The following is a 17,925-nucleotide window of genomic DNA, read 5'->3' as shown; positions in this document are numbered from 1 at the left end:
GTCACCTGATTTAGGATGACAAGATTTCAACAAAAGGCGGTGCTGTTTTTATTGAAGTTTCAAGTAATACAAGAAAATAAGGCACAGACAAATCATAAAAAACAAGCTCGTTCGGCGGCCATGTTTGTTCTCCTTTGGGATGTCGAATGGAAAAAACCTGATCTTGAACATTTTCCTGCTTTCAGATTCCATAGCAGACGTTATTATGGTCGATATCGTCTGTTAGTTTATTAATAGTGACATTTCTTTGTCAACTCCTTTTCTTTTCTTGTTCCTGTCCCAAGGCAAGAACATCAGCAGGTATTCGTCACAGCCGGTTTATGCAGTTCGACAACGAAGACGAGGAAGATGATTGACCTTTTCTTGCCCCGCCGGCTTGTGTGCCAACAGGTAGGGCGGCCATGGCGGCGTTCTGGTGTTCTTTTTGGCACACCTGGTTCCATTCTGACCCACTCCCAAAGGCAGTCTTTGTCTGCATGGCTACGTTCTTTTGGGGGGGGCTTGAAGGTGCAAAAGTAAGTTCAAGGCAAAAGGTTCTCCAACAACGTTTTCACACCTACCACAACTCAAACACAACAGATTCCACCGTTCCAAAAACAATAATGCTCAGCTTTGAAGTACTAATGATTGTACTTGCGGTTGGCAGTAGTATCCGTCCACCATCCCATCACGACACCAAGTTCCACTTTTTCCTCAGCATCAGCTGTAAACACGTCCATCAGCTGGGCGTTCACACGGGGATTATTGTCAAGGGACCAAAGACTGCAGTAAAGAACATTTGCATCAGGACTTGATGGGCAACTTTTGTGACATAACTCAAATATTCCAAACCGTAATGGCGTCTGCTGAGAGGAATTACTTCTGCTATATTTATTATTTATTCTGCCAAACCCCATCATCACTTGCTAGCGGGCTGAGACCCACCCCTCCATCCCTCCATCCCTCAGGTGGTCTCGGTCCGCTTGGTTGGTGCACGCCAGGCAATACGCATGTCAGCGGAACAAACGCACCCTTAAATAAAACGCTCTATTATTCCAGTATTCCAAAAGTGAGCATTTGAGTAAGTCAGGCATGTTCCGTAACGTCATCCAAGATGGCAGTCTCCTGCAGCTCCAGGTTGCTGTTGAGATCCCCCACTTGGGAATTTTGAGGGTCCAGCAACGCCACAGGCTCGTCCGACACCAGCACCATGGTGGCGGCGGTGGAGTAGGACGGGGTCATCTTCCGTACCCGCCCTGTTTCTTCATCGTCCTCCATCGTCGGTGTGCCTCGGCGACAGCAGATGCAACGAAGGCAGTCGTGGACGTTGGACTTGAAGAGGCGCCTGCAGGGATGGAAGTACTGGTAGAAGACCAGCATGAACAGCACGGCCAGGCTGTAGCAGATGAGCAGCTGGACGGCCAGCAGGGGCGCACACACGTACTCGTAGAAGTCTGACTTGAAGAAGTACCACAGCGTGATGAGGAGCAGGTTCTCCACGAAGCGGACGCTGTAGTACGAGGCCAGGCGGTCCCAGCGCTGCTTCCGGTCGATGAGCTCCGGGTGGCCGAGGTCCAGCTGCACGGCCGACCAGCAGAAGACGTTGATGCAGGCGTAGAGCAGCGTGAAGGCGCACAGCACCACCGCCGTGCCCAGCTTGGAGAAGTTCTTCTCCACGTCCTCCGTCAGCGAGCCCTTCTTGGCCCAGAACTCGGCCCACGGCAGGAAGAAGAAGAACAGCAGGTTGGCCACACCCACCACGATGACCCAATGGCTGAGCGCCGTGCTCATGAGGACCAGCGCGGTGATGCGGGTGGTGATCTCCAGGCCTCGCCACAGGATCATGCACAGGTAAGCCCACGGGCGGAACCGCACCTTGTAGTCGTCATAGCGAATCTGGATGGCCAGAACGCTGCACACGAGGGCGCCGTAGATGATGGAGATCTGGGTGATGATCATCAGCGTTACTGCAAACACACACTTGTCTAGTTAGGACACTAGTTTCATCACAATTTACACCCCATAATATTCACCCAATAATAGTCACCACATAGAAATAAATAATGTACCACATTGTGCCACTAGGGGGCGGTAATTACCTTTACTAGCGAGATAGCACATTATGATCACAGCTCACATTTGGGTTGCGGGGGTGCTGGAGCCTATCCCAGCTGTCTTGGGGCGAGAAGCGGGGTACACCCTGGACTGGTGGCCAGCCAATCACAGGGCACATATAGACAAACAACCATTCACACTCACATTCATACCTATGGACAATTTGGAGTGGCCAATTAACCTAGCATGTTTTTGGAATGTGGGAGGAAACCGGAGTACCCGGAGAAAACCCACGCATGCACGGGGAGAACATGCAAACTCCACACAGAGATGGCCGAGAGCTCCGGTCTCCCAGCTGTGAGACCTGCGTGCTAACCACTCGCCCACCGTGCAGCCTTTATACATCACATTTACTGCTTAATGTACTTCCAAATCGGGGACAATATTTGTAACATGACATTTGACATTGTTATGCAAAATGTAATAAAAAATGTAATAGTTTTTCATTTTATTTTCAGTTAAAATGAATGTATAATTATTTGTGTAAAAAAGCTCTAAGATTAAGTCAAAGGCCTCCACTCTAATAAATGTCTTTCTCTTAGTAGACATGAAATGAAGACGTCTAGTCATTGTAAGAGGAAATACAGGGATCCTAAAAATCTACGTGGAGTTGAACTAGCAGTCTGGGACAAGGAAGCCTTAGCATATTCATCTCATTAGTTTGACTGCTAAATGACCTTATTGTTCTACCCCGGTCTTGTTGATGCTGTAATGTGATTCAAAGTGGGGGCCAATTCCTTTTTGTCCCTGTTAGGACTGCTCCAATTGTGTCCCAGTGCAAGTGGACTAATGCCGAAAGGTGCCTTTCATCCGGAAGTTGCTCCTTTTGTTCATGTTCAAGAGCAGCCGCTGACAGCATGCAATCATCCCCTCATTTATTTGGCACACGCATCATCATGCATGCGGAAAAACTGGTTTCATTTTCCTCCATGCTCGCCTATGTACTGCTATCCATGTACTGCTATCCATGTACTGCTATCCATGTACTGCTATCCATGTACTGCTATCTGGTGTTATTGCTAATGATCCCACTGCTCTAGTAAAGTGTGCCACAATAAATCCATCTCTCTTACATCGTACAGGAAGGATGTACTTCTCCTGGATGGTGGCATACAGTTGGAGGGTCAGCTGCGGCGTGGAGCCCAGAAAGGCCTGGATGACGGTGGTGCGCTTGAAGGCGTTCCTGTGCGTGGCCAGGATGCGCTCCGATCGGCTGATCTCGTACTCGGTCCATGTCCTCTCACCCCTCCCCGGGTAGATCTTTCTGGTGATGGTGACGTAAGGCTCCTCTCTCTTTCCAGCTTTGAAGTAGACCACAAGGGCGTCAAAACACCTGAAACAAAAACAACAGTGCATTGAATACCTATGTTGACCAACAGAGGGCGGCGTAGCGTTCCATTCAGTTTTATAATAACGGAATGCTGGGGACTTGGGTTTGGTTGGGAAAATAATGTTCTGGAAGATGGTGTGAGTGGAGGGACTGCTGGGGGTCTGTCTGCCTCAAAGCCAGCAAAGAAGCGGTTGAGTTCCTCTGCCAGCGAGGCGTCCGCCTCCGCGCTCACCGGGTTGCTGCTTCTGTAGTTGATGTGATTTATTCCCTGCCACATCTTCCTGGGGTCATTTGCAGTGAAGTGGTCCTCCATTTTCCTCTTGTAGGCTACCTTGGCCTCCCTGATGCCTCTTTTCAGGTCAGACCTGGCCAGGCTGTACAGGGCCCCGTCCCCGGACTTGAAGGCGGTGTTGTGGCTTTTTAATAGAGACTGGACTTGGCTGTTCATCCAGGGTTTCTGGTTTGGAAAAACCCTAACCTTTTTGTCGCCAGTGACAGTGTCAACACAGTTTTTGATGTCTGAGATTACGGCGTCAATGTACTCCTCCTGCAGGTTGTGGTTGGAGAAGAAATCCCATTCAGTCCTCGAGAAGCAGTCCTGGAGCTGAAAGAGGGCTCCCTCAGGCCAGGTCTTTAATGTCTTTTGTTGTGGCTTTGTCTTCTTCAGGGGAGGGGGGGTAGGTTTAATGTTGTACACAAAATATTCATAGCTATAGCTAGCATAACTATAATTGTTGGCGCACCCTCCTATTATATATACTCTACTTCGTCTTTTGGAAGCTGTATAACTCACCTTAGAGAGTGCTTGGTTTCTAATGTGGAGGTCCTGGTAACTACAGAAGACAAACTATAGTCATGGTGTCAGATAAATACACGAGAACAGATAAATAAATACACACATTGTATTTAAATACAAACTATATATTTACCTATGAACATGGAATGACAAAAAGTAAATAAGCAACATTAAATACATAATATTAACAACTATTTGAAGTGAATGAATGAAGAGCATGATGGGAGATCACACTAGACTTATTTGGCATACCCTACTGCTACCCCACTTGTGGCAAATGAGGAGAAGTTGTATAGCACAGCTGGTAGATTGCTTGTTTGATTCCTGTTTTGAGCTCTAACTACCAATGCACTCTTATCTTCATTATACATTTATAATACATAATATATTTCCACAGCATTTCAGTCAAGCTTCAGCTTACGAACAGCTCCGGTGTTCAGTCTAACTTTTCAAAGCGACTAATACTAATACTGAATTATTCATACTAAACAGAGTTGTAAGACACTTGTGGTGCCACCAGAGGGCAGCCTGAGGAAAGAAAAACATCCGGGGGAAAAATAGCTCAACTGAAACTCCCAGGGTGTGGTCCTGTTTGCAAGGTGAATGCTCTCTGTGTTAAAGTTGTGTTAAAGAACACTACTCGCACACAGTAAGACACACTTCTCAACCCTCAAAATACTTCATGAGAAGGTAGCATTAGGTTAAAAAAGAAAGACCACACTGCAGTGATGATTCTCAGCGCATCACGTGGTTTCACGTCAGTGCTAGAATGCTAGCAATCCAGCTGACATTGCACCGACAATGACTGTTTGCCCGTCGTGCTGTTGGCCCAGCTGCTGTGAACGTGACACGGTGCCAAGCATTTTCACTGGTCCTTGAACTGGGTTTGACCCAAATGTTGGAGGCTGCCAGGCAATTGGTGCAGTAAGCAAGCTCTTATCTCCACCACCACGCCCCCCCTTTGCCTTGCAGTCTGGGGGGGGGAGTGCATACAAGGTCTTAGCACAGAAGCGGAGCAGAGCACACTGTATAAACGTAATGGACTTGATTGATGAATGCATTAGCCGAGGCAGTCAATATGCTGACTTCCTTTTATGGATTCAGCTGCCGGCTCTGAAGCCCAAATGGAGCAAGTTCCTTTGTAAGAAAAAGAAGTGACTTGTGTGTCGTCATTCTCTCAGCTGAGCGCTCAGGAAATTCTTTCGTCAGCTCCTCGGCACGATCATCCTGTTTGGGACGGCCTGACTTGCTATGAAGCAGCAGTACGCCCATCTATACGTCTGCGAGGAATAGCCAAGCCAGGCCATGCTGTTCTTGCTGGGACGTGTACACACTGACACTGTAATTATGTCTTCCAGCTGCTCGGGTAGGCTCAGAGGACCAGTTGAAACATGACTGACTTTACGGCAGGAAAAAAACAAGGACATTTGCAAAAATCACAACAAAGCGTTTCCCTGCCGTGTCGTAACCGTGCAGGTAGTGCATGATATGCTGCTGGCTGCCATGCTTCACTGAACTCAAAGAGCAGGAACCATTGGACCCAGACTTCACACATATCTGCCAACAAAGAGTGGCACTATGGTGATGTCAAGTGGCCGTGCAGAGATGGTATGATCATCTGCTTGTGACTATGCTTCGTTGAATTTAGGACGCAAAAAGAAAAGATGAGGACCCGGAATTCACAAGCCTGCAGATGAATAGCATGATATGCTACTCGTTGCTATGCTATGCTATGCTCTGTGGACTTGGTTAGAAAGGAAAAATAAAAGGACATGACTTGAATTTGCACATATCTTCAGATCAGACCAAGTATTTACATATGTGGACAAATAGTGGCCCTGTGCTGCCGTCATGTTGGAGTGCAGAGAGTGTATATACGTACACTGCTTATGCTTTGCTTCCCTGAAGAAGCAAAAATCTGTAAAACTACTTGACATCACATTGCATGCTTGACATGTGGACTGGCATTTACGATGCCCAAATAGAAATAAGACATGCGTGTTTTTTTTATTAAAGACACAAAATCTTGGACTTTTTCTTGAAAAACAAGAAAAATTTAGCATGATACAGCAGCATTTAATCTCAGCAACAACATCTCAGCATTCACTCTGAACGTCTGAGAGAATGTTTGCATTGCGTGTTGAACTATAGACGAGCGAAGATGTTTGACTGTGCAGCCATGAGCTCAGCTCTTAATACAGTATATCATCCCAGAGGAGTACAGGAAGCCACCAAGCTGAGGGAGAGGCCATGTGTTTACAGCAGCTTGAGATAAAACAGAGGAAGCGGAATGCAGCATGAATCCGACTCTGTCAGTTTGTGCTTGCTACTGAGTTGCTTAGTAGAATTCCCTCGCTTGGACCGATGTCCAGTCTGACTGGTGTTTTCCCACCTAGTAGTCTTTGAGCACCAAGGGTCATCACTCCTGTCTGCTCGGCTGAGAGGCAAAATGTCTTCTACCTGAGAACCTGCAAGTTTATAGTCTTTGCAAACTGGTTTGAGCAAGTTCAACACACACCTGTTTGTTCAAACTATCCCGTTTAAATCTCCTTTGCTCGCAAACTGAGTCATGATCCGGTTACAGCGCTGAAACGCCTCCTGGCACAACATTCACAAATATTGGGACACCTACACACCATACGGGACACACAATAAAAATACTGCTGAAAACTAAATACTATAATACCTTTGCAACTATAATATCACACTTATTTTTGATTTACCATCAAATAAATCACTGCACGGCGGATGAGTGGTTAGCACCCACACGACTAGGAGACCAGAGTTCGATTCCACCCTCGGCCATCTCTGCGTGGAGTTTGCATGTTCTCCCCGTGCATGCGTGGGTTTTCTCCGGGTACTCCGGTTTCCTCCCACATTCCAAAAACATGCTAGGTTAATTGGCCACTCCAAATTGTCCATAGGTATGAATGTGAGTGTGAATGGTTGTTTGTCTATATGTGCCCTGTGATTGGCTGGCCACCAGTCCAGGGTGTACCCCGCCTCTCGCCCCAAGACAGCTGGGATAGGCTCCAGCACAGCCGCAACCCTCATGAGGACAAGCGATAGAAAATGAATGAATGAATGAATGAATGAATGAATGAATGCATGATAGACTTATATGTGGGGTGTTAAAACTTGGGAGAAATACGTGATTGCAACTGGACTCTTCAGGTTGACTAGAACACGTTTCACCTCTCATCCAAGCAGGCTTCATCAGTTCATGATCAATGAGTAGATAACAGCTCTCATCTGAGATTTTGGTGCAAGATCCAATGTATTTATCTTTACAGGGTCCCTGCCATGATTCATCAACCTATATATTGTTTGTAATTTTGTTCTATATTGTTAAATTCTGAAAGCAAATGGTAAATGACGTTTATATCTCATGGCGCCAGGCATGACGAACTAACTCGCAGCTCAGCCTCATTTCCGGACGTGACATCATCGGGACAACACCTCTCAACTAAAGTGGAGTAAACAAATGCTTTTGGAGGTAGACTGTGGAGTTGGATTCGTATATTTTCCATCAAGACAGTAGTCAAGCCAAAATGTTGTGTTGCTACTGGATGTTACCAGTATCAGAGTTGTATAGTACTGTATACTGTTTGTTTTTTTCCTAAACACAGAGGTTTAACACAACAACGGACTGAGCACGTGCAAACAAGGAGAATAGATAAGACGCCCAGCTCAGGTTCTGTCCTTTGCAGGTATGATGGCTCCTTCAAAGGAATACCTTTAGAAGAAGCATTTGGATTGAAAGTATGGTATAATCTGATCCGATCTTCAGGATCAGATGCCGATCAACTGTATTTTGAAGAATAATATCCAAAACTTCAATCCCAATACATTCAGGTTGAATATCAATATACCACATACATTATATTACCAAAAGTATTGGCTCACCCATCCAAAGGACCAGAATCAGATATCCTAAAGACCTGGCCTGGCCACAGGTGTATAAAACCAAGCACCTTGGCATGCAGACTGCTTCTACAAACAGGAGCTCAGTCAATTCCAGCGTGGAACAAATCCAGTCCTGAAATTTCCTTGCTCCTAAATATTCCACAGTCAACTGTGAGCTTTAATATAAGAAATGGAAGAGTTTGGGAACAACAACAACTCAGCCACCAAGTGCTAGGCCATGTAAACTGATGGAGATGGGTCAGAGGATGCTGAGGCGCATAGTGCAAAGAGGTCACCACCTTCCTGCACAGTCAGTTGCTACAGAGCTCCAAACTTCATGTGGCCTTCAGATTAGCCCAAGTACAGTACACAAAGAGCTTCATGGAATGGGTTTCCATGGCCGAGCAGCGGCATCCAAGCCATACATCACCAAGGCGATGCAAAGCACCGAATGCAGTGGTGTAAAGCACGCCGTCACTGGACTATAGAGCAGTGGAGACGCTTTCTCTGGAGTGATGAATCACGCTTTTCCATCTGGCAATCTGATGGACGAGTCTGGATTTGGAGGTTGCCAGGAGAACGGTACATTTGGGACTGCATTGTGCCAAGTGTGAAATTTGGTGGAGGAGAAATTATGCTGTGGGGTTGTTTTTCAGGAGTTGGGCTTGGCCCCTTAGCTCCAATGAAAGGAACTTTGAATGCTTCAGGGTACCAAAACATTTTGGACAATTCCATGCTCCCAACCTTGTGGGAACAGTTTGGAACGGGCCCCTTCCTCTTCCAACATGACTGTGCACCAGGGCACAAAGCAAGGTCCATAAAGAACATGGATGACAGAATCTGGTGTGGATGAACTTGACTGGCCTGCACAGACTCCAGACCTCAACCCGATAGAACACCTTTGGGATGAATTAGAGCAGAGACTTAGCGCCACTTAGCTCATTCTCCGTGCAGCCTACTGGAAACAATGTTATCAGATAAAATATTATATTATCTTTAAATATAGAAAAAGATGATCTAATGTTCAATCTTCAGTGCAATCATGCTGCACTCACGGTAGCCTCTCTGTAGCCAGGTTGAGTTTGGTTTGATCGTTTATTTCAAACATAGAAACATTGAAAATACAACAAGCCAACCAAAAGCAATACAAAAAGTGGTTGTATACACACACACGTTCGAAAGGGAGTGGGAAGAAGTCCAAACGTATCTAGTCCGACGCCCTAACCGTCCGATTTCCAAACATCGTCTCAACAAAAACATTCAGTAATCCTTGTCAACACAGAAAAGACACAGCAACCCTCACAGCCAACCACCCTCACCCAGCCATGTGCCAAGAGCAACCAGTTCATTAGTCATCCTACAATCCACAGCAGAGTCAAAACTTTTTTAAAAAAGCGCTTCCATCCCACAATCCCCATGACCACAGACGGTCAACATGGTTGATACTGTCTTTATACCATCTTTTGCTGTTCACTCCCCACTACGCACCCTCTCCTCCTTTGTATCTTCGCGGGGATCTCCGATGACTCCGTGTAGCGAAGGGGTGCTCAAAGCTAACCGCTGCTCCCAAGAGTACAATGGAGCAAGCGGCAAGCTACAAACGTAACAAGATGAACATCCATAGCTGCACACTTGCTTAAGGGGTCGGTATGGCACAAAACAATAAGAAAGTAACAAATACTAAAAACTCTGCAGAAGACGTCGTAAAAATAGCATTACAATGGTCTACAAGCAAAATGCTTTTTCTTGGTTTACGTCACTAATAAAGAAAAAGTAAGTCAGAACTGCAGATTCTCTAGTTTCCAAGATACAGTACGGTATTAGGTCTAAATAAAAATTGTATGCAAAATATGTCGAAAACGATAGTTAATCAGAACGTACAGTGTGTCTACAAGCAACCAGTTCTATCTGAAAGCCTGTCTGCACACTCAATACATTCACTTTAATATGCCGAGACTTTGGACATAAAATGTTTTGTTATTATTTGCAGAAATCTCTCTCTTGGAAGTGGACAAAACGCATGCATGAAGAGAAATTTCATGAACGGCAGCAGAAATTGACTTTTGCATCAGATTTTCTTGGAGACTGTACGGCAGATAATTATAAGCAGCTGGTAGAAAACCTCCTGACATCCTACACAGCCTTTGGCTGAAATATGTCACTGAAGATACACTTTTTGCATTCCCATCTAGATTTCTTTCCACTGAACTGTAGAGAGGTGATGAGCATGGGGATCCATCCCACCAACATTGCAAAGTGGAATCCATCTTGCTTGCTGACTACTGGAATGTGGTCAGGGATGACGCTGCTGCTGAGTACAAGAGAAGCTAAAAGGCCTAGTTCAGATGAAGATATATTCAGTCACCTGACTTGTTTATTTCTTGACAGATAAAGAAGTGCAACTTCAAAGTTTCCAAAATATAAATATATATTTTTAAGCAAAAATGATTAAATCTATTGTATAAACAGATGTGATTTTGTTGCAAACAACATCATTAAAAATCTTGAATGCATTAGCTAACTAGCACAGTTACCAATTGATTTTCAGTTCATCTTATCAAAATAAATTAGATTTAGACACTTTTACCTTGGAAAGTCCATACATTTCAAGCTCCATCCATTTCTCAATTACTGGACGATATGAGCCAATGATGTATTGCATCAATACACTGAATAAATGTAATAGATTTTTGCATTTCATTCAGGGACATTTTAATCACTAACCTAAACAGGACACACCCCGGTGGTAAAATAAGTGGAAACGGTAAAAAAACAAAACAAAACAATTCCAAACAACTAAAAACGGATTTTGGAAAAACATAAGTGTCTACAAGCAACCAGGTTCATTTAAACAGTTTTGCCAAAATATATTTTGTTTTTATTTGCAGAATCTCTCTCTTGGAAGTGGACAAAACACTTGCATGTGGAGAAATGTCATGAACGGTAGTAGAAATTGACTTTCGCATCAGATTTGAGCAGCACAGAATTGAGTAACGAAGAGTGTGTCATGAGGCGTGAATCTACACTTACCCAGTCAAAAATATTCTTACTTTGGTAGACACCGGATGCACTTGCAGTGTTGCACAGTTTTTGCCATTAATTCCATACATGTGCATTTTGAGACAAGTGTATTTAATTATATGGGTTAAGGTTTGTAGCTTTTTATACAAGTTTCGATTGAATTTAATTATGTTGTAATATTGTGATACATCCCATAAACATAGTTCATACATTAAACCCTACTTAAAAGTATATTTAGCAGCAGAAATGACAAATAATCTACTTATTCAAACCAGCAGATGGCATTTTGATTTGGGATACTTGAGTTACGTCACGTAATATGTCACAAAAGCTGCCCAATTAAGTCATTAAGTGCATAAACCATGCATCGAGGAAGGACTTTTTGCTGAAATGCTGAAATGTTTCATTTTTTGCTGGAAGTAGAGCACCCAACCTAAGCCGGAAAGAACATATATTGTAAACCCAGTGCTTGGCCTACCGAGAAGCTACCTGTTGCCAAATCAAAGCTCAAAAGGCTATCAAGTGTAGGATTTGAATTTCAAATCCCAACAGCCCGGCCTCACCTCCATCTCACTGTGTGAGTCACACACTTTGCCAAACAGGTTGCATATGTCTTACCAACACACTCAATGCATGACCATACTTGACTTTTTTGCCCTTTTTTGACCGTTCATAATCTCGTCAATAAAACCGGGCCATGTCGTTATTCCTGGACGCTTGTTTGCAGCAACACATGCAGCGACCCCAATTTTAAGCTCCCGCTCATCAGCTGTCTGCAGCACTGTGGTGACGCTCTAGTGAGGTCATCCACGAACATCCCTAATTTTGAAGGCTGGCTCATAACAGAATGCTTCTGCACTATGATTTCAACATAAAAGGAGTCGAGTGGAACCACAAAATGTTTATTTTTTTTCCACAAAGAGTGTCAAATTTGACAAACTGCTTATTTCATTCAGTCTTATTTCAAAAAGCAGGAGTGTCACAGTCACTTAAAGCAGGGGTCCCCAACCACCGGGTCAGGGACCGGTACCGGTCCATGGCGCATTTGCTACTGGGTCGCACAGAAATAATAAATCATTTATTAATGACTTACTGTCTGCCATGCCACCGAGATGGGACCATCTTGTCTCAACGAAACACGCTAAGCCTCCCACTGATTCAGCGGCTGAGTTGTAATTTCCCTGCACTTAACATTTGCTTTTAGCTCCGTCGTGTTATTTTATATTTGGAGTATTTTTCTGCCACACATTGCCGGTCCGTGAAAAAAAGACCCAAATCACACCGGTCCGTGGCGCAAAAAAGGTTGGGGACCCCTGACTTAATGTGGACCTATATGGTCATTTTTCATCCCTTTGTATTGAGTTGTGGACTTCTATAGAGCACGATAAAAGAACAGAAAGCTTTCTAGATCTTCCGGAATCTGCACCTATTTCAGCTGTATTTCTTTGGATTTCATGCTGAAACGGTCTGTTTTATAATGTATATGTATATTTATGTGATTCTATTCCATCTGACTTATTGTTAATTCAATGTTATTCTGTTTCATATATTTTTAATACAATTTTTAATACCAGTTTGTGAGTCTTTTTTCCCATCTCATAACAGGAGCGTAAAGAACACGCAAAAAGAGGAAACATACTGTAAACAGAGAAGCAGATCTTGGGGGAGGGCAGAGAGCGTATCTGGCCTACAGTGCATGCCCATATAAGGAAGCCAGTGTTAGAAAAAAAACTCTGTGAAAGCGAGTGTTTTGAGCCATCCCAAACTTCTTTCAGGGCTCACTTCCATATTTTCCAATTTCCAAACCTCATTATCTGAAACTTTGGCATCATTTAACACGAGAATACGACATTCCAACAACATTTATAGGTCAGAAAAGTGGGAAAGGCACAATAGGTCCCCTTTAAGTGTTACGACAGTGCAGATTATGCTGCTTACTGCTATGAACTCACGGAAAAAGATGACATTGGACACAAAATATGTAAAAATCTGCAACCAATACAGCCACTGTACTGTCATCAATACAAAAATAAAAAACTTCCCTCTGTCTGCACTGAACTGTGTGAAGACAGTGCATGATGAACTCAAGGTGAATGAAAAAGAAGAGGCAGAATTTGCACAAATCCGCAACCAAATGTAGCTGCCATGCTGACGTCAGAAGACCAAATTTTTTTCTCAAAGTACCTCACGAGATTTCACTTGAGCCAGAATCAGAGCATTAATCATAGAAATGTTGCATTCTGTTGGATTTGTGGCAACACTTGTTCCAAAAGAAGGCACTCACAGATGCAAGTTTGCTGGGGTTTTTACACATACTGTACCAGTTAATGTAAACAAATAGATATGTCTTCATCTTAAAATATACCAACGACTTATTTGTACCCTTTAAACTAGAGTTGCACCTAAATTCCATTGATTTGTTATGGGAACACTTCAGGAAGTGAAATGTGTGCTGACTGTATTAAAGTCCTAACAAGTACATCATGTGGGAGGAGATGTATTTATATTGTATGGGACATTCTGTGATTTCCATCTGGAGTAGCAATCTGCCCACAATGGCAGCTTAGTGAACACAGCAGGCAAACTTGTGTGGTGAAGAATTGGGGTGTCACAATACATTCTTTTCACAAGATTAAACGATACACACGATTAGGTCTATGAGAAAGACACGAGAGATTTTAACATTTTTTAAGGAAAATACAATAAAAAAATATGACACTATATTGCGTTCTACTAATTACATTTCTGTTGCATTATTTTACATTGCTCCTTGTGTACATTACCCTGCGGGCAGACACTGTGTGACTGACTCACTCCGTGCATGCCATTGTTCTATGAACAAACGCGCCAAGGTACTGAAATCAATGCAGAGAGTGAATCCTCTTCTTGTCTGTTTGCAGGAAGGAGACGAGGAAAACAAGACGCACGTCGCAATATGTAGAGGCCGGTAAAATGATGAAGTTCCTTTTCATAATAATAAATGTCAATGATACGTGCACCAACTGGACACTTGGAAAGGCACACTCATGAAGGCATTCAATTCATTTGTTTAGAACATTCATTCATTCATTCATTTTCTACCGCTTATCCTCACGAGGGTCGCAGGGGTGCTGGAGCCTATCCCAGCTGTCTTTGGGCGAGAGGCGGGGTACACCCTGGACTGGTGGCCAGCCAATCACAGGGCACATATAGACAAACAACCATTCACACTCACATTCATACCTATGGACAATTTGGAGTGGCCAATTAACCTAGCATGTTTTTGGAATGTGGGAGGAAACCGGAGTACCCGGAGAAAAACCCACAATGCAGGAGAAAATGGCCGAGGAGATGGCCGAGGGTGGAATTGAACTCGAGCTGCGAGGCCTGCACGCTAACCACTCGGCTGCTGCGCAGCCTGTTTATAAATATTGTACACATTATAATGTAATTATTGTACAGTAATGTAAACACTACAACCACATTTACTGTATAATAAACAGCCATCATCACTGGGCGTAATGCCGAGGCTTTTAGGGAATAATTATGACATCATAGATGTTTTATCATTCATAGTTAATATTCCACATCATACATCCTTTATGACAACCAGTCCAGGGTGTACTCACACCTCACGCCCAAAGATACCTGGGATAGGCTCCAGCATTCCCACGACCAACAGTATAGAAAATGGATGGATGGATGAATGGACATCTTTTATTCATGTACATTGCGGGTGTCTTATTCGGCAACAATAACCCTATAAAATTCTATTTCGTTATTTGTCTGATGCTTAAAGTGCTCCTGACAAAAAGCAGCACAAGCACATATATTGTTTACATATTTTGGCTAAATATACATGGTGTCAAAGTGCGAGTTATAAACTTTAATAATAAACTTATTTCTGATGAAAAAAGGGGTCAGAGGTGTGACCCACTTCAGAGTTAAATATGTTGAATGAACAAAAAAATGCATATAAATTGTAATAATAATAATTCAACATTAATAATTCAATAATTCAATTCATGATTTAGTATAATATTTCTTGAATACGTATTCGGGTTGACATAAGGAAATACCTGATGATGGGCCCCAGCAGCAGCAGGTGCAGGAAGAGGACCAGCGGCCTGTCCCTGCCCACGTCCCTGTGGATGAAGATGAGCGTCATCTGGATGAGGACGGCGGGCAGCAGCATGAAGGCGATGGTGAAGCCCAGCCAGTGGACGTCGTCGGTGCGGCTGTATCCTCCACAGAGCACGGCGGCGTTGAGAAACTCGGCGCAGTAGAGCACCGTGGCGAGCACCACACTCAACGGAGGACGCACTCGGCTCGGATTCACCACCAGCATGACGCCGCTCTCCGCCACGGAGGCGTCCGTGTAGGAGCTCTCCCTTTCCCGCTCCTCCATGACGAGTCGACGGAAATCCACTTGTTAGACGAGCGGACGTTTAAACCGAACCTGCAACCATGGTCCTTCGAACTTTTGCTCCTTTAAAAGTTTGCGACAGCGTTACAAAGTTTGCGACAGTATCATCCGATGGAAACGCCTTGCTGTCGTCCCCTGGCGTCTGTGCCGCTGGGTCGGCGGGCAAGTTCCGCCTCGTCACGTCGTCAAGTTAATCATCGTTAACGAGCCCGGCCCGTGCACTTGTTTTCCTCACCGGGAAAACCTCCTGACCCAAAACACAAACGTCCCGTCCACATGACAGCAGCTTTGCGGTGGTTGGTATGACACAGTGTATGCATGCGTGTGCGTGCTTGTATTTCCAGCTGTCTCATGCACTGCCCGTGTGTATAAAAGTAGCATCAAGCTCAACATAAACGGAAGCGAAGACTGAACCATTCAAAATAAAAGCTACAACATCCGGCTCATTCCAGCCAGTCGTTACCGTAATCAGACAAAAGCCGAACGAAACAAACAAAACACACGCAGCAAAGGCTATATCGTGAAAAAAAAGCAAAATCCGGTATGCTAAGAAGTTATACACACATACATGCAACACTTCTGTTTTTGTTCCCATTTTAATGATCTAAAACCTTTTCTATGTTTGTACTGTTATCGCTCACAAGTTTACATTTTTTTTTCCAGAAATTAATACATTTTTGGTGATGGTCTACTACTAGTCAAAACATATTGAAATGCAAGTAATATTTAGTATTCTGGCCACTAGGTAGCAGTACTGTTACATGGATGTGATATCCATCTTTTATTGCATTGCCCTACCTTGCACTCTATGTAGCCTGCCATGGATGCCCACCCCAGATGAAGGGGATACCATTACTCTTCTGCTCTTGAACCTCTGCATGAAAACGTGTGAACATTTGTCACAGCTGCATGCATTCAGAAAGATACCCATCATGACTTTAGGGTGTTTTTTTTATCATGATGAACTTGGTACACATCTTTTGGGGACTAACAAGCACATGTCTGTCAAATTTGAGCGAGATTGGTAGAAAAACATGACCACCGTACCTGCCATAGCAGGGGCACAGAGACAGGACTTGGTGAATAAATGTCCATACGTCCTCGACTTGTCTAATGATGATAAAACCTTAACAATATCTGTAATATGTTAGCACGTCCTTCAAAAGTCCTTTGGCACAAACCACAGGCACAAGTCACGAAAGCAAAACATTAGTTTAAATTAAATGCATTTAAAAGCCCATCGCCTTTTTGAAAGATAAATGCGCTTTTTGGAAGAAACCTGCCTAATGAAGCTCCTACTGGTTTCTGACAGCTCCACAGAGATGTTACCTTTACATTTAGCCACCTTGATGTTTTATTGTACTATTGGTTTGATTTTTCAGCCATTTATTGATACATATTTTGTATACAAGAAGAGCGTATAGCTAATGCCTTGCAGATGCGTGGTCACATGATTTTTGCTCAACCTGAAGTGGGTGAGTGTTGTGATATATCATGGTCTTGTCAGCACAATTGCATGGTTGGCTGCCAAGCACACACTGTAGCTCAACCGTGGGATACATTTAGCATGTAGAGTTCACTTACTTTGCACTTCCATTTTTAGTTCTTCAACCCACTGGGACTCACTTGTCGCGCTGGGAGCTGCATTTAGACCAGAGAGTGAAGCCCAAACAAAGACTGCATCATCACACGACCTCATTTATTCTTTTCACTGATATTTGATCATAATGAACTTATTTGATTCGTATGCCAACCAAGGCGGTTTTGACATTTACACATCATGTTTACTTTAGATGTTACTAGATACTTGGCCTGGTTTTAAGGCCTATTTACTTCTTGACTTAGTGTAGCCTTAGTATAGTATAGCCTTCATTTTAGAATCAGGGATTACTTTAGTTTACTCTAGTTTAGCTCAGAAATGTTAAGATTGAGGAAATAACTCTCAAAATAAGTTATTTTGGTTTTCCCAACACAAAATATAGTTTAAAGATGCTTCATTTAAGAAGTGCTACAGGCCAATGTTTCAACATTGATTTTATTCAACAGAATACTGTGAATGACATACTGTAAACCATTTTTATGACCAATACCCACCAATGACTGATTTTCTAGAGCAACTTGCTATTCTGCTTGAAGAAAATAAATATTGATGATGGGGCCACATGGTTCAGGCGGCAGAGTGGTGGCCTCGCAACCTGAAAGGTGCGGGTTTGATCCTCCTGTGATCATGTACAAGTACAGTATCTTTAGCCAAGATTTGGTCCCGATGCTGCGTCATCATCAGTAGGTAAATGTGCAAACGGAGTCAAAGCGCTTTGAGTGCCTTAAAGGTGGAAAAGCACTATACAAGTAAAAGACCATTTAGCATCTTAT

General features: G+C 43.7%; 1 protein-coding gene across 1 annotated transcript; it reads right to left on the bottom strand.

Moving 5' to 3' along the window:
- Window positions 1–1,052: 1,052 nt before the first annotated feature.
- On the bottom strand, window positions 1,053–15,940 carry xkrx (XK related X-linked). Its single transcript, XM_058075256.1, has 3 exons — window positions 15,206–15,940; window positions 3,168–3,427; window positions 1,053–1,946 (listed from the first exon to the last, which is right to left on the bottom strand). The coding sequence occupies exons 1-3, from the start codon at window positions 15,532–15,534 to the stop codon at window positions 1,066–1,068; spliced, it is 1,470 nt and encodes a 489-aa protein (XP_057931239.1). The 5' UTR covers window positions 15,535–15,940; the 3' UTR covers window positions 1,053–1,065.
- Window positions 15,941–17,925: the final 1,985 nt, after the last annotated feature.

This window comes from Doryrhamphus excisus, chromosome 6 (assembly GCF_030265055.1).
Source record: "Doryrhamphus excisus isolate RoL2022-K1 chromosome 6, RoL_Dexc_1.0, whole genome shotgun sequence".
In the NCBI taxonomy this organism is placed as follows: domain Eukaryota; kingdom Metazoa; phylum Chordata; class Actinopteri; order Syngnathiformes; family Syngnathidae; genus Doryrhamphus; species Doryrhamphus excisus.
The sequence above is the reverse complement of the archived record's forward strand: the minus strand, read 5'-3'. Positions and strand labels throughout refer to the sequence as shown.

Bases quoted from the DNA above. Each gene is read 5' to 3' on its own strand.
- xkrx (XM_058075256.1), bottom strand. From the start codon at position 15,534: ATGGAGGAGCGGGAAAGGGAGAGCTCCTACACGGACGCCTCCGTGGCG. The intron at 3,428-15,205 runs GTATTTCCTTAT...TTTTTGTTTCAG, and splicing joins CTGCTGGGGCCCATCATCAG to GTGTTTTGACGCCCTTGTGG. The intron at 1,947-3,167 runs GTAAGAGAGATG...GTGTGTTTGCAG, and splicing joins GTACATCCTTCCTGTACGAT to TAACGCTGATGATCATCACC.